Source organism: Pteropus medius, unplaced genomic scaffold (genome assembly GCF_902729225.1).
Source record: "Pteropus medius unplaced genomic scaffold, Ma_sr-lr_union100, whole genome shotgun sequence".
Lineage (NCBI taxonomy): Eukaryota > Metazoa > Chordata > Mammalia > Chiroptera > Pteropodidae > Pteropus > Pteropus medius.
Genome location: NW_024347790.1, coordinates 10,389,511 through 10,412,507, shown reverse-complemented (window position 1 = coordinate 10,412,507; position 22,997 = coordinate 10,389,511). Strand labels below are relative to the sequence as shown.

The 22,997-nt window shown below is 36.1% G+C and overlaps 2 protein-coding genes and 1 non-coding gene across 19 annotated transcripts in view; 2 read left to right on the top strand and 1 right to left on the bottom strand.

Moving 5' to 3' along the window:
• The window catches only part of ABI1 (abl interactor 1), an 89,337-nt gene extending 78,985 nt beyond the window's left edge, over positions 1 to 10,352 (top strand). For 4 of the 13 annotated variants that reach the window (XM_039877604.1, XM_039877605.1, XM_039877601.1 and 1 more), the window contains 2 exons: positions 4,816 to 5,001; positions 8,543 to 9,447. In XM_039877604.1, coding sequence (XP_039733538.1) covers positions 4,816 to 5,001; positions 8,543 to 8,718 — 362 coding nt within the window. In that variant the 3' untranslated portion in view covers positions 8,719 to 9,447. Of the gene's footprint in view, positions 1 to 1,138; positions 1,226 to 4,815; positions 5,002 to 8,542 lie in introns of all 13 variants that reach the window. The other 9 variants (XM_039877602.1, XM_039877606.1, XM_039877596.1 and 6 more) reach the window with 3 other exon arrangements.
• Positions 10,353 to 10,441: 89 nt separating this feature from the next.
• PDSS1 (decaprenyl diphosphate synthase subunit 1) overlaps positions 10,442 to 22,997 on the bottom strand; it is a 38,931-nt gene continuing 26,375 nt past the window's right edge. For 4 of the 5 annotated variants that reach the window (XM_039877611.1, XM_039877610.1, XM_039877613.1 and 1 more), the window contains 4 exons: positions 19,411 to 19,491; positions 19,192 to 19,305; positions 13,741 to 13,821; positions 10,442 to 10,897 (listed from right to left, as the gene is read on the bottom strand). In XM_039877611.1, coding sequence (XP_039733545.1) covers positions 10,757 to 10,897; positions 13,741 to 13,821; positions 19,192 to 19,305; positions 19,411 to 19,491 — 417 coding nt within the window. In that variant the 3' untranslated portion in view covers positions 10,442 to 10,756. Of the gene's footprint in view, positions 10,898 to 13,740; positions 13,822 to 18,603; positions 18,829 to 19,191; positions 19,306 to 19,410; positions 19,492 to 22,997 lie in introns of all 5 variants that reach the window. The other variant, XR_005656048.1, reaches the window with a different exon arrangement.
• Positions 22,781 to 22,886, top strand: LOC120614751 (U6 spliceosomal RNA). Its single transcript, XR_005656066.1, has one exon. It is a non-coding gene; the product is annotated as a U6 spliceosomal RNA (small nuclear RNA).

The following is a 22,997-nucleotide window of genomic DNA, read 5'->3' as shown; positions in this document are numbered from 1 at the left end:
CCAACAAAATTTGTAAATTGAACTAATTGAAACTACCTTTCAATTAAATGATTCTTGGGAACCAGTAAATTGTTTTTCTCTTGTAAATTTAGTGTAACTTTTTGGTGACTACCAGTAAACAGGTTGACTTTTTTGAGCAATCTTTGGCAATTACTGTCTTGGTAAAATGAGACAAAGTAGTAAACTTATGTATGTTTCCTTCTAGTTTGCTACAATTTTTAATACATTTGCTGCCCACTTGAGCATTTGGTATTTTTTATAAATATGTCCTCTCCAGAAAGACGTTGGAATATGTTTCCAGCTACCCAGTGACTTGTTAGGAATTACTTCAATGCAAAGAATTCCATATTTTAACTGTTAGATCGGATTTCCTTTTTTAGACCAGTGATAAGAGAAATATCACTTTTGAGATAATTTTATCCCATAAAACTCAGTGAACAGTTAATGTGGTATATGGAGTACTCTTACTCCCTAGTAAATTTAGGAGTGATGTCTTTAAAATTGTCAACTTAAAAAGTAATAATAGCCTTGTTTTACAAACAAGGGTTTTTCCTGGAGAGCTGTATGTAAATTTAGATATATAATAAGAACTGTCTTTAAAGGAAACCTATGATGAATGTAGTTATCTCCATATGGGATAAATAGCTATCCTATAACATTTATTTATTTGGGTTCTGAGGTATAACATTACCTGATATCTAGACAAACCTGTTAGGTTATAGAAATATGGCAAAGATGCAATATCCTGGAAATCTCTATCAGTATTTCACTGTTAACTATTTTTTTAATCTTTTCTGAGAATTTGAAAATTACATTGCATGAAAGTGAATGTGATGGTAAATTTAAATCTTCCCCAAACAATATATAACATTAAGATTAAATTAAATGTGCTTTTTAAAAATAAAATTAACCAGTTGGCTAAGCACAACTGAGCTTTAGGTTTACTAGTGGGTAATGAACTTGAAGAAGGTTCTGCAGGTTTTTGTTTTGTTTTGTTTTCGTTTTGTTTTGTTTCATTTGCAAACTGTTCTTTGCATACTTATGTTTGTGGTCCTTGTAACTGACTTCTGCTTTTTGTTTGTTTCCTTTTCTTTCCTTTATCTGTTTTACTTCCCCCATACTGTGTCATTGCTACCAGTTTCTATTGCTCCACCCCCTCCCCCTATGCCTCAGTTGACTCCACAGATACCTCTCACAGGCTTCGTGGCCAGGGTGCAGGAAAACAGTAAGTTTGTAAAAACTGAGTTACCAAAGAGTAGAGGCTGTCTCCTTATAGCATGCATGGCTGATAAGTCATCATTTTCCTTACTTTTATTGAGACGCTAATCTTATCTTGAAAATAGGTGCAGATATGTTATTTAAACTGAAGAGCACGGTCTTCAGTTTTTTCTCTTGTGTGCATGATTACTGACCTATATAAATTTTAAAACTGCAACTTTCTTACATATTTACATGATCTAAAACATGAAATCTGATCTTTGCAGATTCTTACAGAAAACATAATCAAACATAAAAATTTAAATTGGATGGAAATTACTAGCTTCCCATAATTATTAGGGTAATTAGTTAGAAAACATTTTGTATTCTGTTGCCAGCAAATTCATCAAGATAAAGATAGTTACTCTGTGAGAGTACTGTGAGAGTATATTTATGCAATTGGGACAGGTGTTTTTTTTTCCCTGTAGTTACAAAATTTTTTGGAGAAAGCTTCGCAGCCTCAGATTTTGATAAATGAATAATTTTAAACTTATATGTAGATTCTCTGTTAGAATAAGAATGAATCTGTAAGAATAAGTAAATTACATCCATAATATCTGTCCATATAAGAGTGATAATCATTGTAGAGTCCTCTTCGTGTTTTGGCTACATGCAAGCCAATGAGGATTATTTATGAATATGCAAATCTGTCAGAAATTTTTTAGGTCTTCTTTGAAGGAAGGTGAAAATTAATGAATTTTGGAAATTATTTTGAATACGTAGATATAATTAGGATAGTTTATATTGCTGCCTGATTAAGGTTCTGGACAATGTATAATCCTAGTTATACTATCATAGTGAATGCTATTTGGCAAAATGAAGAAAACCACTATCACGATTATATGCCAAAATAGCTGTTGAGGTTAAGATGGTAAAGTGGTCTAGTGGTAATTTACTTCATTTGAGACCATCACCATGCAAATAAATCTCAGAATGGTTAAATAAATGTGTAATCCGCTGCCAGCCCATCTTCCAGGAGAATACATTCTGGCAAATTCCATCATTCAGCTTTTGCAGACCTGGTGGTAGTATTCTACCCATTTCCTTCTTTCCTTCAGTCAAGTATTTGTTTATTCAGTGTTATGTGCTAGTAGTCTTTGGAACGAATACACATAGTTTAAGACAAAGTCCCTATCTTTAAGGAATGTGTGATTTAATGGACTTTTTATATAAAGCATTGTATTTTCAAAATGTTGAAATTTCTGTGTGTAAACCAACCTTGAAATTTGTTTGAAAACTCTAATGTGTTTAAACATATAAAAATAAGTGAATCTTACTTCTAAAAATAAGTGAGTAGGGTAAATTGCTGGTCCTTATTGCTACAAGAGTTAAAAACTAAGCCAGTTAGACCTTTTGAACTGCCTTACAGCCAAGAATTTTTAGGAACTATTTAAAAATTACCATCATGAATATCCATTTAGTGCGTCCAAAGCTCATTTTCTAGCTTTTTAGTAACTTTTTTTTTTCCCCCATAGAAATTCAGAATTAATGTACATTATTCTAGGCTTGCCTGGTTTTTGCTAAAGAGGGCCATGGTGCTATTGTAGTTCTTTTTACCAAACATATGAACTTGAGTCAGTCAGTCATTCTTGTGCTGCAGAATGCCCAACTTTATTTGGCATCTGTTTTCTATGAAAGCATGTTAGGAAGATTGGTGATAAACTGTGTATTAATATCTTAAATACTTTATGAAGTACAAATTTTCTGTGTTCTTTACTTTCTTAAATATCGAGTTGCACCAACTCATAGTTGGTGATAATCCATGTAACAGTTAACCTATTAATAAGTGTGTTTCAGTTTAAGACATGAACCTCCAAAAAAATCATCAGTGTATTTATAGCTGTTTATGATTAACATCAGAAAGCATTTTGAACTAATTACACAGGATGCTAGACAAAATATTATACATAGAGAATTAGACTGACCAGATTCCTGCCCCTGTGTATATGGTTTGAAGATAAGCCAGTGTAGATTCATAGAAGTTGAACATAAAAACAGTTGAGTGAAAACATTAAATTAATAAGTTATGTATAAATCAAGAGTAAATGCAATTAGGGATTCAGGCAAACATATATAATTTATACCTTAAGCCAAATTAAGGATATGAGCTATGGCTCTTTGATATCAGGATGGATTCATATGTATTTTCTTCTCACTAGTAACAGGAAGCTTTATGTTGTACTCAAGGGTAAAAATAAAAAAGATCCATGCATTCAATGAAAAAATAAATTGTAGGCGATCACAGTTAGCATCACCACACGGGACTTGTTTTTTGATAGCCCTTTTCATCCTCCAGGAGGATAAAATAGAAATCACAGGATCGAAGTAGTTATGGAAATAGGGCTATTATCTGCGAATGTTTTAAATCTTGATCTCTCAGATATAGTCTCAGCATATTATTCCAAATAGAGTGGAGAAAACTTTTTAAAACCTGTATTATAGATAGATCATGACTACTATTTTTTGATCAGTGTCTTTATCTTTTAAAGAAATGCATGGATTCGAAATTTAAGTGTTAGTTGCATTCAGCTTTGAATTCCTTAATATGGGAGCATTTGTTACCTGGTGTCATAATAGTTCAGTGAACACAGTTTTAGCCTGACATTTTCTCTTTTCACTGTTCGCACTTTTCATTATTTAAATCACACACAGACACTTACCACAACCATTTAGAATTTGAGGTATGAGTTGTTTTTGTTGTTCTGCATGATATGTTACCTTCTGTGTTTTTTTTGTTTTTTTTTTTTAATTACTGTCCCACAATATTTTATTTTTTTAAATCTTTGTTGTGGATATATTCTTAGAAAATTGGATCTTTAGAATCTAGTCTTTCCCTCATCCCATGCTTATGTTTTACTAGCAATAATGCAAAAATCTTAGCTTGCTTTTCCACATTACAAAAGTTGATTATGAAAATAAACATTTTTGAAAATATTCAAGATTTTCTAGTTCGGAATTCTCATCTTGTTAAAATTTAAATAAAAGAATAGAAACCTTATACATAAAAGCAGAGCTAATACCACCAACTTTGCTTTTTTTCTCCATTAAAATGAACAGAAAATAAATATCTACCCACTTATTTCTGGGGAACCAAAGATATTAAAAGCTAAAATCAGGGACGTGAATCTGCACAATGAATGGTTATCAAACCATTAATGTAATTTTATTCATAACATTTATTGTAGTCCAAATGGCAAAAGTGATGTAGGCTTATTTAAGGAGCTGAGCAAAGAGCAACATTTATTTTGACCTGAGCCTTGGAATAAGGATACTTCTTTACTCCTATACTCATTATAAAAAAAAGAAATACTGTCTCCTAACCTCCTGCATTTATTAATTGGTAATACTTCCTAATACCCTTATTTTTAGCTCATTTTGTTATTGCAAAATTATTAAGAGTAGTGAAAGCTTTAACACACCAAGCTTTTATTTCTAATCATTGCATGTTTTATTATAGTGCATGCTGTACATGAATTAGAGCTTTCTTAAATTCTGTTAATTTATGACTTTTCATTTAGTCTAATTTCTGATTCAAATTAATTAACTGAATTTTTTTAGTTGCTGATAGTCCAACTCCACCACCACCACCTCCACCAGATGACATTCCCATGTTTGATGACTCCCCACCTCCACCACCACCGCCTCCAGTGGATTATGAAGACGAGGAGGCTGCCGTAGTTCAGTATAATGATCCATATGCAGATGGGGATCCTGCTTGGGCCCCCAAGAATTATATTGAGAAAGGTAAGATTACCTTTGTCATCATTGACACCAAGTCATCATTGAATTGGTGTAAAGGAAAACCACCTAATAATAGAATTTTAGAGCTATGAAGAACATCTAATCCAGTGTTTTCAATCTTTTGTATAGCCTTTACCAGCCAAGATATATTTCCTATACATTCCCAATATAAAGGGAAGAGCCTTTATATTTTAAGTTAAAAGTATATAATAATCTTACATTTGCTTTTTCTAATGACATATGCTTCTAGCTGGAGAGTAACTTCCTTGTCTGCATTTTATAGATGATACAACTCAGGCACAAAAGAATGAAATGATTTACTAGTCATATAATTAGTAAAGATTTAAAACAAATTTTCCATGCTTATAAAGTAAAAGCAGAGACCTTTCATATCTAAATATTTAAAGATATATTGGAACTATCACAAGAAAAAGCCTCAATTAAGGCTTTCAGTTGATCGAGCTTATAAAAGAGAAGGTAATCACTAGAATTTAATTTCATTATAACTCTAATGTCCAAATTTAACTAAATTATCTGACATTCATTATAAGTATCTATTAAGAAATAGCGGGTGACAAAGAAACATGCTCTTTTTAGAGCTTATGTACTTTTTCCCATCCAGTTCTGTGCTATTTAAAAAACGTGTTTCTATATAGAGTTCTGAAAAATGCTTATAATTTAGTTAATCATATTTGATTGCATTTGAAATGTATTGTCTTCCATAGGCTTTATTGGTAACTGACCATAGGCAAGTAGCTGTAGCTCTTGAGACCTGTTGCATTCTCTCCTGCCCAAGTTTTGAATACATGGCTAAAAGTAAATTTGCTATTTCCATTTTTTAAAAAATATTTTTAAACAGTGAATATTCTACATTTCATTCAGGAAGTCTTGAATATTCTGCATTATGTTTAGTGTCTCACATATCTTCAAATAGAGATATGTTGTGGTTATTATGAGAGTAATAAACTTGAATAATCTTGAATTGTTTTTGCCCATATTTTCTGGCTTGGAAAAACAAATTTAAGTATCCGTGGAATTTATATGTTGATAAATTTGGACTTATATAATGGTAACAGAACAGGATTTAAAAATGTCTTCGCAAATTGAAATGAGTCTTAAATCAGGGGTCATCACACATTTTTTATAAAAGACCAGATAAATATTTTTAACTTTCTTTAGAAATTGAGGTATAGTTGACATAACATTATTAGTTTCAGATGTACAACTTAATGGTTTGATATTTGTATATATTGCAAAGTGAAATATTTTAACCTTTGCCAGCCACGCAGTCTCTTGTCACAACTCCTTCACTTCACTGTTAGAGCACAGCGCAGCCGTAGACAGCACAAGAGTGAATGGATGTGGCTGTGTCCCAATAACACTTGATATATAAAAAAGGCACTGCCTTGGATTTGACCGTGGGCCGTTGTTTGCTGACTCTATTCTAAATCAAAACGTTGACATTTAGTAGGATTATATTTAAAGCCTTTAATAGTCACCTTTATGATCAAAAGATAAATAAAACCTGGTTTAATAAGATTTCAGTTGAATATATTATTCAACAGTATGACATGACTGTTCCAAAAGCCAGATTCTTAGGGTACATTAGCTGAACTTCAGCCTAATATGTACCAATTTGATCATATTTGTTTATGTTGGACTATAACTATGTCTAATTTTAAGTACCACATTTTAGGCTCTTAGATACAGGAATGCCTTCAGAGAATATTCAGGAGGCTGAAATGTCTAGAAAGTGCACATATAATGAGAAACAGTTGAAAGTGTTATTTCTAATTTGAGGAAAAGATTTCAGAGGGACTAGATAGCTATCTTTAAATTTTTATCATGTAGAAGGAAGTAGGATTAGAGTATTAGACTTCAACTTCCAGAGAACCTTACAATACACACAGAAGGGAGAGTTTAGCTCTTTACAGGGATTATGATACGATCCTGGAGAGTAGAATGGAATTGATTTGTTAATAGTTAAGTACTCTGCAGTAAGAGTTATTATGTGAGAGAATATGGGCATTGAGAGAGGGGAAGTTGGGTGCAACTGGGTTTCATTTATAAAGGGGTTTTGGAAAATAGAAACATTATTAATTGAGCTCAGCACTTTTACCAGCTCTTTGTATAAGTGGAAAAAGAAATAAAATAAGAACAAGAGGAAATAAAATTTTTATTCTGTTGAATGACTTTGAGGGTGTCATGCCTTTTCATAATCAGTTTAAAAGTCATCTACACTGCTCAAAATCTAACCCATTATGATTCTGAATACAAATAAATTAATGTTATCAAAATTAAACAATAAGTAATAAAAATTAATTGGCAAATAATATTTGACTTTTTAATTTTACACTCCTTACTATCTCTAGCAATCATTCAGTTTTCTTGGGTAGTTTTTTAAACCAAAAGTAATACCAAGGTAGTAATTTAACGTTGTTTATTCTTTGTTCTTGGGTTTTTAAAAAGCTATATGAAAGTGAACTTGTAATCATAATACTGTGATTCTGCTCCAGGATTAAAATGGAGGAAAATGGATTTGTTGAGTTTACCCAACATAATATTTTGTATAGGGGAAAACAGATCATCTGTTTTGATTTGGCAAATGATGCTCTGGATTAGTGCTTCAGGTCTCTTTTTATAATTCATTAATTCAGAATAATTGTGGGCAGTAGCCATCTTTCTTAGAGGAAAAGTAAGTTCCAGAACACCTTAAATGTCTTAAAAACTCTTAAGAAAAAAACTACACAAGGTAAAACAATGAAAAAAATCCGTATCACATACCATTTCACGTACATTAGATTATTACATATAATTTCAGAATTACGCTATAAAGGCAGAATAAAAGAATAATTAAATTCATAAACCAGTAGTTTGGAAAACTAGTAATTTTTTGAAGCCATTCCTTTCCACAACACTGTGTAAAGAAAGTGAATATTTTGAAACCAAAGCAATCATAGATACTACAGAATTACAAATAGTTATCTAGCTTAATGGGTCTTTACTTTTTTATCCCTTAAAAAAAATTCCGTTAACCTTTAAAGTGTGTAAATATTCTGTAAAAGATGCTAAGTATAGCCTCATAAATTACATGAATGTTTTCCTTGAATGAGTAGATTGAGATTTATCTCCTAATATATGCTTATTTTCAAATTAGCTAGTTTACTGATTGGCTATGCAGCTTTGCCCAGTAGTTATTTTGAAAAATGGTGTTTTGCATATGGTTGGCACTTAATAGATGTTTGAGCAAACAAATTGAAATATAATAATTCCTAAATTTCAGAGATCTTTTTAAATAGATTGGTAGAAACTATTGATTTCTCTAGTCTAATCAGATTGTCAGTTTGGCCCAAAGATCGAGCTAGTGATTTAGGCACATGATTGGCCATCGGTCTACCTATATTTATAGATGTAAGAATTAAAAATATTTATAAAAATAGTTGGTTTTGCTATACTGTTGATTTAATTGGCTTTACATTTTAAAATTCAATTAAATGTTAGATATAATCCACTTACCTATTATCTCAATTTTTTTCCTCCATAGTTGTGGCAATATATGATTATACAAAAGACAAGGATGATGAGCTATCATTTATGGAGGGTGCAATCATTTATGTAATAAAGAAGAATGATGATGGCTGGTATGAAGGAGTCTGCAATCGAGTGACTGGTCTGTTCCCTGGGAACTATGTTGAATCAATCATGCACTATACTGATTAAATTTTTTGCTTTTAAAGTAGGTTCTTATTACTCAGTCATACTTGTGGGACTATTAATGATTAACAGAATTGTCTTAAAATGTTTTAAAACGTGCCCATATTTTCAGGACATGCTGTTTTATTGGTATAATTGAATGTCTACCTATAAGCATAAATCTTTGAGGCAGTTTTGTCCATAATCGATTATGCTTATGTACTTACTTACACAATGTAACTTTATGACCAGCCTAAATATTCTGGGGTTGTGGGGTATAATATTTAACAAATCATGATTCCGATTGTACCATTACATGTTTCAGTGCAGCATGGTTACTAATGCTATGTCAGACTAATATTAAAATCTGAAACTTAAATGCTGGTGCTGGTCATACTTTTTGTTTAGACTCATTCTTGAACTGTAACTTTGTTTAAAGCATGCATACAAATTTATGTATTGACACATACTTTAAAAAATCCAAGATGCTTCCAATTTGTGTAATACTTACTTGGAGTACTCGTACTAAGGTCTCTTGAAATGAATCGAGTCTCTGAGGTTTCCGTGTGAAACAAAACAGACAAAAAAAGGGTTATCTGTAATGTTGTAATTTGTACTTAAGTTTTTTAATGAGTGAATTTGCATTATCAATTTTTTCCATTCATAAATATTTAAGTGAACCAAAGGTTTTTGTCCTTTCCTTCACTGGTTTGCTTTAAAAAATAAATAAATAAAAGATACTGATTTATTGCAGAATTATGGTTCTATTTTCTCAGTATATTAACTTGGGAAAAAATTTTAAGCCTTATTTCAACATGTCCCAACATCAATGTGACTGATTTTTGCAGATTTAAAATCTGCGATGGTTATTTACAAGTCAATCTACTTAATTGCTTTTCTAAAGTAACTTTTTTTTCAAAGCTAAGAAAATGTATAAAAGTGTATACACGTTCTGTAGGTAAAATTCTTAAGTATTGTTATCAGTCCTTCAGTTTTTCAGTGGACTGTTGTATACTGGTTCAATGAAAGGAAATTATAAATATCTTTTACATACTGTTTTGTAGAAATGGATGCGATTGATTTTTGAATAGGCACTGTTTAATCCATTACCTGGCACTAGCAACACAGAAAAATTTTTAAATAATTGGGGGAAATGGTGGGTCATATAGTAATCAGTGAACAGGGATATACCTGACCAACAGGTTTGTATTGTCTTTGACATAATTGAAATGCAACACATGCACTTTGTGTGTCTCCTAATTTAAGGGAGGTTTAGAGGGGTGTTTTCTCCTGTGTATAATTCTATATTGCCTCGGATATTAAAGTAGAGCACTCAAGTGTGGGTTTCTGTATTGAGGAGTTGTTTGGATTTCTAATTACAGTTATGTACTGGGCATTCACAGACTTATAACAGTATAGTAAATGGTAAGACTAGTGCAAAACGTTTATTTCTGAGACTTATAAAGGCCATTGCTACCAAATCAATGTGACTGTTGCATACGCATTTTGCCTTTGTTAATTTCAAACATGATTTCAGTATCACTAGTGATCAGCTAGCTACCATCTTCATTTTTTTAAGTGGAATGTTCTCTTAATTTTGTATATAACTTGTCTAAATTTTATGTACAGTCTTTTATAATAAACCATTCTCCTATATGAAATTTTGGATACTGTTAAAATCTAATGTGGATTGAAATGTAGACCCTACAAATCTCTGACCTTTACTCCTATGGTGAAACAAGATAAACCATTTGAATTTAACACTGACTATTTATTTGTGTAATGGTTTTACATGTGAATATTAACAGTGTAAACAGTACCACAAATAACCATCAAGATACCTCGATTAGAATTTACAGGACTAGAATGACAGATTCAGGTGGTTTAATTACATTTTAAAAATTTTCTGAAAAATTTTGCCAATAAAAAAAACCTGCCCATCATTAAGGTTGAAATGATTTTTTAAAATGATTTTTGGTTATCTGCACATGAAGCAAAGTATATTCCACAAAAGTCTTTAGGCACAGTCTGGTAAAATAGCTGCCAGAAATAACAGAAAGACTTGTCATTTATCTCTCGTGAGTACAGTTTCTGAGAGCTGTATAAGGGCATCTCTCTCTCGGGATGGTCGCAGTTTACTGATCTCTCTTATTGCTTCGTGGCAGTACCGCTGGGCGAGGTAGGTTGTTTGTTGCACACCATCACTCTGCAGATACAGAAAAAACAGAATGGATGTATGTTACCTCCGGGATCAGCTCTTAAATTCATTATAATAAATTAAAACATACTTTAAGGAATAGATTAGCTAACAGCCAAACTATGTTTCTAATGTTCTCTCTTCAACTCATAGTTCCTCCTCTGCCTACTTTTTTAGGCCCTTTCCCCAGACTGAAGCAAAGTAACTATTAGCATGCAAAGCAACTAACTCATTAATATCAAGTAGCCATCTATTTATTTCCCTCTATTCTTAATTTAAATATTAGAGTTTTTAAAAAGTTCTACACATATAAAATATCTATACAATGAATTTTTAAATAAAATCTGAAGTGAAAGTTTTAAAAAGTACATAATAAAAGTGAACAGAAGAGCTGATGATGAAAATCAAGTTTCCTTCTTCAAAAGGCACCAGCTTTTTTATCCATTGGTTTTTATTTCTGAATTATCAATTTGTTATTATCTGTTTCCTTTCTACCAAAACGAGGATTTAGCCCACTAAGATCCTATTTTGATCACAGTGTTATCTTTAGTTCTTCTATTGATGACTTTTGCCATCTGACTTCATCTTGTTTAAGATGAGGAAACCTAGTGCTCCTATTCTTTCTGCTTTTAACTGAACCTTTACACTAAAGGTAGGTTTGCATTGCTTGTTTTATAACCATGCTTTTATGTTGGTTCTTTTTAAAAGCTGAACACCAACAAAGTATTATTTCCATGATGTAAAAAAGTTTATGGTAGAATCAGGTCAGTCATTTCCTCGCCATGGTTCCTAGTTCATGATGCCTCTGTCATTGAGAGAAGATCCCTAACATGGTTGAAAGGCCTCTGATTTTCTATACCAACTGACACAAAATATGACATATTTTAGCTTGTGTCATGTTTTTAAATATGATACTCAGAAGCCCAGGTCTGAATGTAATTGTCTCCTTTTCTAACTTTGTGTGAAAGGAGCTCTTGATTCCTAGTATTTCTGATGCCTTCTTCATCCTTTTCATTACTTAAGACTGGCTGCTTTTTAGGTCTTGTACAACTGCCATCGCAGGATGACTTTTGATTGAATGAACTCTTAGGTTCACACTGGTTTTATAGTACCTACATCTTTCTCTTTCTTGGTGTTTTCACACTTTTGCTGAAATATATCCAACTGTACCTCACCCAGAAAATGTGTACTGGAAGCCAACTTTTAGTCCTTAGTGTGATAATGACTTTTACCTCCAGAGCATATAGAATTCTCGTTTTAAAACGTTTCTTCACCATTTGGAAGGCCTTGCTCACTGCCTTCTAGCTTCCGGTGTTTGCTCTATACCGAGCCAGTATGACCCCTTTCCTTTTGTAGGCGACCATTTTGTTCTTTGACTTCATTTTTTGATTCTCTTCCTGAAACATGTTATATGATTGTAACTGATTCTCTTCTGAGCTTTTCTCATATGCTTCCCTTGCTGTTTACATTTTGGAAGATTTTCTCAATTCCACATTCCAACTCTTCTTAGCAGTTAATTTTTCAGTCATTTAAAATTTCTCCTGAGCTTGTTCTTATTTATTAGATATTATCTTGTTTTATGAATGCAATTATTTTTGAATCCTATTTATATTCTTCCTCTTTATTTCTGTGTATCTTGGTCTCTTTCATTCAGTCAGCTAGTAATTCTAAATAAAACCCTAGTTGTCCATTTATATTTAATGAGGGAATAGCAACCGGGAGCTCTGGGTGAATGGGGAGCTAGAATTTAGAGATCTTTGGAGAATTTGTTTAGAGAACATCCTGGGGACTTTTCTTCTGTGTGTTTCTGCTTAGGCTTGCTGGAACGTCACTGTTTTGCACAAGAGTTACAATTAATTTCTCTCTTTTCAGTCCCACTTACTTCAGCTTTTTCTGAAACCAGGACTTCTCCCAGGCATAGCAACTTCTCTCTCAGCTATAGCCCTCCCTCATATTGATTTTTTAATCGTACTGCCAAACTACCCTCCAAAAAGGTGCTAACCGATAGCAAATTATGCGTAACAATATACAGATTTAACAGAGAAATATATCCTTTGGAAGGGTTTTATTTTTTGGAAATTTAAAAAAATCTGAAAAGTCTATTTGGAATTCTTTCAAGTACTGGACTAATTATAGATCTCAGACCATATCTGCTTACTAAAAATTATTTGCTTGCCTTATTAACTAGATCTGCTGGCTCCAACTGACTGGATTTGGATCTTAGAAATAGCTCATTCTCAAAAGATAAGTCATCGAAACTGAAAATACACAAAAAGATAGGGCTTCAACAGAAAAGTTCGGAAGATATATGGCAATATATTTGAAAAAAACTTACAGCGCCGAAAGTTAAACAGTTTATTAGTTTGCCTATGTTGGTTTAATTTTTTTTCAAGTTAACATTTCTTTAGTCACACCTTTATGAGAGTTAGACAGGATGGAACAGGTAAGATCAGTTTTGAGTAAACTGCTGTAATAGTCTAGCCGTGGCAAGGATGAGGGCTTGGATTAATCTGGAGACGAGTCTGGGTAATTGGGAGAATAGTCACGCCACTGATGGGCATGGTGAAGACTGGTTCCAAACCAGTGGTTCCCAACCCTGACTGCACATCACAATCACAGGAATAGCTTTCAAAAAATGTTAACTGTCCATCCCCTAACCAAGGCCAAGCAAATCAGAATCCCTGGCAAAGAAATCTACAAGAAAAATGAATTACAAGTTTTTCCTTCTCAGTTTTTGTCAAATCAAGAAGGGACTAAACTTGGTCTTGTATCTAAAATTTCATGTTACTTGTTCTATTAAGAAGCTGCCACATTGTACCTGCTGTTGCCTCTTTTTTTTTTTTAACTCTTACCTGTAATACATATTGTCGAGCTCTGTCCACATCTCCTGGCAAACTGAACCGTCTCATTATCATAGCATTCATTTCTGGGAACTAACCATAAAGAAAGAAAATCTATTTATTCATCTTGGCAGAATCAAATGTTCCAATACTAGCTTGTAACAATAGGAAATAATAGGAAAAAGCAAAAAGGTGATTGATTAGATGATGTAGGGTAACAGTAAATTATAGCAACTAAGAGAGACATCAATTTTTCCATGCCCAGGGACTGGGCTAGTGCAGTGTTCATTCTGATGTTTTGTATCCTTGGTCCGACACTGAGTAGAAAAGAGAGAAGGATGAGTACATCTCTAACATCTCCTTACTGACTTCTCTTGTGGTTCGTAAACGTTAGGTCACACCAGAAACACCGGAGGCTCAAGCCTCTCTCCTAAGTATCTAATTCAGTACAGGGGGCCTAAGTGAGCATTTCTAATGAGTTCCCAGGGGATGCTGACAGTTTGAGAACCACAAGCCCAGAATGAGGGTGAAAATTAGGAATTCTATTCTTAGTACTAAATCGAGTGACGCTTAAAAGCTATTGCGGTTTCTGAACAGAGGGTAGTATAAGCAGAGATCTCTGCTACAGCAGCTTGTAGAATGGATTAGAGCAGTGGTACTCGACGCTGAGTAAACTGCATGCTGGAATCACATGGGGAGTCTATAACAGTTTCCTAGATCTGCTCCCAAAGGCTGACTATATTGGCTCGGGGTTTGGGCTGCGCATCAGGATCTCAAAAACTCTCCAGGTGCAGCCAAGGCTGAGAACCATTGAATTAGAGGAGATGGAGTTACAAATACTAGTCAGGTTACTGTAGTAAATTATAAAGATCAGAGTTAAGCTGATGGTAATAAGAGGAAAAAAGAAAACAGGTACAAAAGGCAATGAAGAGAAAACCTATATTCCATGATACTTAGCAACAATTTAGGGGAATTGTCATTATTAACAGAATCATGAAGCCAGAACACCAAATCACTTCCATCTTCTAGATCCGAGCTCTAGTGCTGGTGCTGCCACAGCTGAGTGAGTTCCTGAACCTCTTGGGTCCTAGCCTCCCCAGCTGTGTCATGGAGGAGCCGAACTACATGACCTGAGGTCCATTAGCTCTAACTTATGGTCCTGTGAAATAAGGGGTAAGATGACATGTTTGGTTTTGGACACGTCAGTGCTTATAGCAGTTGCCAGTTTTTCCCTGGCAGTGAGCCCGAAGGATGAAATAAGCTGTTGTCCTGTAACCACCACCACGGTATTAGAAATCCTAGAAGGAAAAATAGGGCACACATAGAAAAACCTCAGCCAGATGGTGGCAGATTAAGAATTAAGAATGTTCCTTTCAGGGCAGAGTATGTATCAGAACAGTTCTGAACACGTAGAGGCTGCTAACATGCGCAACATTTAAAGAACCAGCAATCAGTTAGTTCTAAAAACCCATAATTTGCTTTAGTAACTGGTCTGTTAAGAATAAAATAATTTAAATTTTATAGGAAACAAATCAGGAAAGCGCAATCAACTTTAGCGGTAAAAAATGCAAATCAAATTGGCATTCGTCTTAGTTGATTACTACCACATTCCAAAATTGTATTTCTCAAAGCTGATGTGATACTGTCCTGGGCATCTGATAAAATTACCTTATTGATGGTCTAGGAGGGTTTTTTTGCAATACCAACAAGTGTAAAATGAGCTGATTGGATATTTTTTCTGATTCCTTTTACTGTAAAAAGCATTCAGAAAGCAGAGTTTGAAAGAAATATTTGCATTGAGTGTGACTACATCCTTCCTTTGAAACATGTACTGTGGGCAGTTTTACTATGCAAATAACAAACTTTTCCCCCAGGCACTCTTCATTCTCCTTAATGTGTGTGTATATGGAGAAATAATGAGAAACACACCAGGAAGAACAGTTGTCCGCCTGAGAAATAAGAAAATTTTTGTTTGTTCAGGCTCTCTTTTCAAGAGTAGGAAAACCAGCTGTGGATGAATGAAATTCTAACTCTGAAATCTAAACTATACCATAAACTAAACTACAAAGGTGATCGATAAATTAGAGTGAGCTTGAACAAAACTTGGGTAACTAAGGCACCAGCTAGTCACAAGAGCAAAAAGCCTGGGCAGCTGGTGCAGGGGCTGGGAAATGGTGATGGCAGTTGCAAGTACAGCTACAGGTGACTTATCAAATACAGAAGAGAAGCAGAAGAAAGGAAAAGATCTCTTAAAGGATATTCGAGAACTAACACAGTCTCACCAAAAAAAAAAAAAATTCCTTTTGATTCTAAAGATTTCAAAATCCGACTTATATCCTCTTTGAGGATTTAACGAGGTTTTTGTTCTTAAAATATGTACACACATTATACAAGGAAGGGCACTGTCATCATTGGGACCTCTCCAGAAATTTTGAAACTCTTCTTAAATCCCCTATAGCAAATGTTATCAAGAAACCTCTACAGAGAGATTTGAAAAATGGTGAATTCCAGAGAGGGAATTTCTGTCAAGCTTCTGGGACCAACAAATGCCGAATTCTCCATGCTCAGTTAAAAAGGAAAAGCCATTTTCCAGAGTTGATTGTCTTGTCTTGGTCCAGTGAGACTCAGTGTTCACAAATGGAAAAGTTCAAAGGTTTATCTGCAAATGAAACTCACTGACCTCTGGAAAAAGATGGCAAACATCTTAAACCTACTCCACTAAATGAGAGCTGACACTGCCTCTTCTTTGAGTGTTGTCAGTACATTTTCAGTGCCAGAGCACACCTGTTATCAACTTTGTGGGAAGACCTTCTGGGGATCAGACACGCTCATAAGGTACTCGCTTTTGCAGTGGCGATAATACATTGTGGAGTAAAACGGATCCTAGTCTTAGAAGACTTGGAGTGTTTAATTTCCTAATGTGCCATTTACCAAGTGTCTAATTTCGATCAAGTTTGAACATCACTTTCTCATTTGTAGAATGGACATAACACCTACCACAAAGAGGAGTTGTGAGATTAGAGATAATGTATAAAAGAATCCTTTGCAAATTATGAAAACAGTGCATTTTCATTTAATGGAGATACTGTATATTCTCATGTTATTTTTGAACTTGGTTTACCCCAAAACAATTTTAGCCCCATAAATTTTGACAAATTTCTGGCCAAGAATCCCTCCCCGCCCCCGCCCCCCCCACTTTTTTTTTATTGACAGTATAATCCTTAGTGGAGTCTAAAAATGTTTTATTACAAAACAACTTATAAATACATATTTGCCAATACAAGACAGAAAGATCAGTCTCTTTAGGAAGCAGGTCTTGTCCAGAATCACTTCCTGCTTGATCTCATTCTATGTTCCCTTTTCTAAGGCTGCAGTGTGCCTTTTAACAACTCCCAATGCCTTCTGGGCAGATGGGAAAAGTGCTGTCTGGTGAGGGTGACTGTGTGCCTCGTGATACTGGGATTTTCCAGTGAAACACAGAAAACTGGTTTGGGGCACTATAAACTTTGTTCCTTTTCCTTGCCTTTTTTTTTTTTTTTTTCTTCCTAAACCAACATTTTTCAATCTCTTATATGTTACTGACAAATCAATATAGAGCAGTGGTCCATTTCTCCCCTGACTTTGCCCCACTATATCTGAAGGTAGAATTATTCATTATTGTTCTTGTAGAGGAAAGCAAATTAATTTCTTTTGAAATATGTTCATAGTGAAACAATCGAAGAGGCATCCATCTTCAATCACCTTAAGGTTTAAGTGGGACCTGGCTGTTAACTTAGTACCGTGGGACTCATAACAATTAACTGTTAAGTTTTCTAAAGCTTTTAGTAAACTAAGCTGCTTTAGGGAAAGTCCTCGTCTAAGTCATCTTGATAACCTCAGGGCCCAGCTAAAGGAAGCGTTCCTGAGCTGGCAGAATCTCAGTGTACTCAGTCCATCTTGTTTTCTGTTCACGTTTCCAACCAAGGTCTGAAGAGCTGATTAATTTTTTAGTTGTATAGATGGTAACCAGTGACTTACCTCTCTGTTCTCAGGCGTGCCTTTTACATGGCTCATGAATCCTCTGCTTTTTTTAGTAGGTTAATGGTAAAAAAGAAAATGTTCCTCACTCATGCTTTAATGTGTACAAGGAAGGAGACCTTACAAATTTTTGTCAGAAGTTGGCACGTATATTAATATTCTGGCGTTTTGGGTTGGTGAGTTAGTCTCAGTAGAGCATACCTTTCACTTCTCACCTCTGCCTCAAAATTCTGAGAGGACAGAGCCTGGTAATGAGGACAGATGTTTCCACAAAGTGCTCCCACATCTCTATTTGCACCCCTCATTCCTCACTTGACTGCTGTCCAAAGTAACCTGGCTTAGCGCCCAAGCCGTGAGCCTCTGAAAAGGACTGCCCTGGGCATGGCTCTGCTACACAGTGGGGAAAAGATGAGCTCTTTTTCTTGGATAAGAAACTGATTCAAAGTGAAGTCACTGGTTTGTATAATATCAGAATGGAATTACTGAGTTCTATGGAAGACATGATTTATCTTTGTAATTTCTGAGAACAAATAGAGGCAAAAATCTGAAAGACTACAAGTTACTAAAACTTCAGACCAAAGAGCTAATTTTTAATTTTATGGCATGGTGATGAACATCTTATTGCTTAGCTAAATAATGAATTAAATACTACTAAGATGAAATCTATTAAAGAGATGTCGAAATACCAGCCAATGTCCCACTTATTACCAATAGCATTCGGCCCCAGAGCCAAAAGCAACGTGGCCAGGGTCCAGAGTAGGCTCTCAGAATGTACACCCTGCATGTCACTGCAACATCTTTGAAGCTTCCTAAGCTTTTCATCCATGTAAAGGAGAATATGAAGGCAGCTTTACTTACTTCCTTAATTGACAGCCCCTCAATCTGGAGAAAGAAGGAACTATGTGGTTCTAGTAGTGCATTCCACTGACTTCTTGACATTTTGAGGCAGTGGCCGAGGCTCTCTGAGAGCAGCAAACAGTCCCATTAAACTTCTAGAACTGGAGAATTTCTCAGAATTTCTTACGCTTGGAAGCCCTTCCTGTGCCTTTGTAAGGGGTTCTGAGGCACACCCAAAGTCCAGTCCTATAATCAAGATGTGGAAACCATTTACCTTGTCAGTGCTCCAAATACATGGAAATAATTGTGATGCTACCTTAAATTACACAGCACTTAATTTACAGAGTATCTCCATGAGTATTACCTCAGTTAATCCTCACAACAACCCTGGCAGGAAGGTTGTAATCTCAGTTTTACAGATAAGGAAACATAAAGCTTGGGTGAAATGACTGGCCCCAACATTTCAGCCACAGATCTAGACCTGAGGTTTCTTACTGAAATGCTTTCCCAAATACTTCTTATCTAAACCTTCCCATTAGCTGTGCCTGGACATTACTGGTTCTGTAGGGCTACACAGCAGCGTGTCAAAGGGAATTCGTAAAAACCTACCTGTCGACAAGCAAATAACACAGGGCCAGTGGCTAAACCGAGCTTCAGATCGGCAGATGTTGGTTTGCCCATCTGGTCAGAACATGAGGTGAAATCCAACACATCATCTATTAGCTAGTGAAAGAGAAAAAGGAATGTCATGAGCACCACCATCCCAACATCACAGCCACCCTTCCCACTGTCCTAATAGGCCACGGCCTTACAAAGAAGCGGACCAACCTGAAAAGCTATTCCCACATTTTTTCCGTATTGATAGGCAATCTCATGCACTACCGGGTCAGGGCACCCTAGGACAGAGACCTGAAACAGAGAATTCTGAGATAAGCAGCTGGCAGGCAGAAGCGGCAAGGCAGCCCACCCCTGCCTGCGTGAAGGAGGCAGACGTCTGTTCCCTTAATAGGCAGTGATGCTAGATGATGTACAATTAGGAGACACAGCTGTAGGGGGACCAACATGTACAACTATCGCAGACTCTTGAATAACACGGGGGGTTGGGGCGCTGGTCCCCCGCACAGTCGAAAATATGCAATATAACTTTTGACTCCCCCAAAACTTAACTACTTATAGCCGACTATTGACCAGAAGCCTTACCATTAACAGTCGGCACATATTTTGTCTGTTATATGTATTATATGCTGTATTTGTACAAGTAAGCTAGAGAGAAAAATGTTAATAAAATACAGTATTTATTGAAAAAAAAATCCACGTATAAGTGGACCCACGGAGTTCTAACTTGTTTTGTTTCAAGGCTCAACTGTACTTGCATTTTTACGTTTTTAATGGAAGGATTTCGGTTTCAGATTGTTGTCTTAAAATCTAAGAAAACTATTACTTTTCTCTCTTCTTTCACAGGATAAGCCGTCTTTCCCACTGCTTAGGAAAAATGGAGTTACACTAGGCCAGTTATGCTGGGTAACCTTTTTGACATGCAAAAGAAACACTCTAATTTGTGCGATGCTGACTTCCAGCACTCAGCAACTATCCCAATTGTTGGCTTTGTTTGTTAGTTTTCTATTGAGTTAGTCCTTATTTTGGGGATAGAGACCTAATTTAATCATACACACAATGTTGCCATATGTATTTCTCCATTTGTAGTCTTTTAATAAGTTTTACTGATTTCACTTATTTCAGAAATGCAGTTGTTTCTTGATGTCTGAAATAGCCTCAAGCCTCAGGCTTCAGACGTAGATATTGTTCTTTCATTATCGACGGATTTTCACTGGTCGTACCATTTCCGTATTTCTCTCACAAGAAGAAATGTAACTGCATAAAACTTTTTTTCCTTTTCAGTGGGGGAGAAAATAGGACTTTAGCTAAGTCTTTTTTTAAAACTCCAAAAAACTAGCTGGCACCGGCCGCTTAAGTGTGTTTCCTGCTGCTCTGCTAAGCATGCTAAGCAGCCCGGCCACATTTTCAGGAAACAAAGATGGTAAAAACCAAAATGGGGGAAGGGAGCGACATCGCCACTGGAGAGGGACCGTCTGTACTGACCCTCCGTGAGAAAGCCAGATGGAACTCTTCAGTCTCCTTTCTGCAGTGGGTCACTGAAGTCCCCTGACTTTAGTCCCTCTGTGGTCTGCTGGTTGGGACCCCCACTTTGCTCAGGCCTCAGTTATGGTTCAGGTGGGGCCCGGTGGTCAGCCTGTGGTGCGTTTACAGCCCTTACAATTTCCACGTGCCCTCGGCATGTCGCTTCGTCTTTCTGTGCTTCAGTTTCCTCCTCTAAACCATAGGATCGCTGTGAGAAATACAAGTGATGCTACTTTTAAACCCTCAGGACAGTGCCTGGCGTCTGGTTATGACTCACTGTGTTTGCTATCATTGTTAATAATCCTCCCCGCCTCCTCCACTGGCTGCAGAAGCAGGAGCCTGGGGTGTGTCCACGCACCTCTGCTAATTAACACCAGGTCACAGAACTTGCTCAGCCCTGAGAATGTTTTTGACGACTAATGAAATCTGTGACTGAGAGGTGTTTGGCCACACATCCTCGATAAAGATGCACACATCCTGAAAGGGTAGGTGGCCACTCACTTGCGTGAATCATAAACTTGTAACTGCTTTTAACAGCAAAGACCTTACCACTAGCGGGCACTGGTCCGTGGGTTTAGAGAGGGGTTCCTCTTTTCAACTAAAGATTCTATGAGACCACATGGGAGACAGTTTAGAAACTTTGAAAGTCAAGGTATCCATCCATCAATGTGGCTAAGAATGAGAATGTGGCAAAATTGGGGCAGCCTGGGGTATGCTGAGCTCATAACACGATGGTTCTCCTTTTCTAGGCAGAAGAACCCACGAAGCAATCCTATAGTGAGTTAATGCTGTTTCCTCAACACACAGTAGCACAGAAAAGCATACCTTCCTGAAAAGTAAAATATTTTTAAAAAATCCTTTCTGTTTCTAAACTCAATGAATTAAAATGTGTGGAGTACATATGAGCACTCTGCATTATTTTGGTTAAACTTCATAACATTCCATAAATACTTCCTTGGTAGTTGGTGATGAGAAGAGCTAACAATGACTGAGCGCTGTGTGTCAGGTCCTAACTCACACAGGAGGTTGGATCTGAGGCACGGAGAGTACCAGGTTTGAAGGGGCTAGGAAATGTGGGAATCAGAATTTGAACCCGAACGGTCTGGCTCCAGAGACTCGACTCTTACTCACTTTGTGATGCTAATAGGCAACAAAATGGACGCTCAGAGAGGTCAAGTAATGTGCCCAAGTAAGCATAAGGCGGTGAGGTCCACATGGCCCACTTCCAGCTCACAGAGGCTGACACAGGAACAAGCTACTTAGCTGGCAGCTTCTGCCTCACAGGCTTTGAAGGGTCATTTCTGCTCCGATTTCACCCACTGCAGGGCAAAGACCACTCCTGATCCCCACTCCCCAACCCAAGTGAGGACTGTCTGGATCTGTCCTATCGCAACTAAGAAAATCAGACGCAATGTAACACAAAAGCCAGGCAGGAAGTGTGCCGACGTGAAATGAACGCTGCTTGTTCCTGGCATCAGAGGAAAGATGCCGCATGTCTTTCTGGAAGTGGGTGGAGTACGAAGAATGACTAAATGAAAGAAAGTGGAGCTCAGCTAACTTCTGTTTGAAGCAGGTCCACAGCCAGGCCATGGTGTGCACATGGCATCTTTGGGGAGCAGGCCCACCCCTCTCTCATAAGATTTTCACAAGCCTTGTCTGAAAGGATTAGGAAGTGCTGTTTGCACTGGCAGGGGATGCTGATGTTTATCCAGCATCTCTATCTTTCAAGTATGTGTCTCCATCACTTTAAGAGATATATTCTGATACATACATATATGTACATTTGTCTCATTAAAAATAGTGGAGATTCCTGGAGCTCCAATACATAAAAAATATCAAAACAGGTTATTGTCAAAAACCAATGGAAAATGTTGGGAGAAAATACATGCAACATAACATCGCAGATAAAGAGCTAATATTCTTCATATATAAAGAGCTCTTTAAAACTGAGTGGGGGAAAAAGGACCAGACACTCACTAGAAAATGGGCAAAAGACACTAACAGACAATTCACAAAAAGATACAAAAATGGCCCTTAAACAACTGAAAAGATGGTCAACTTCACCCAGAAACGAGAGATACAAATTAAAAACTGGAACGATACAGAGATTAGCATGGCCCCTGCACAAGCATGACACGCAAATTCGTGAAGCGTTCCATTATTTTTAGCATAGCCCCCCCTTTTTTTAAAGTTATTAGTTTATTAATCCTCTCATGAAAAATCTGATCACCAGAGTCACTGATGAATCTTTACTCCTTCTGTTGTCCAATCTCCAC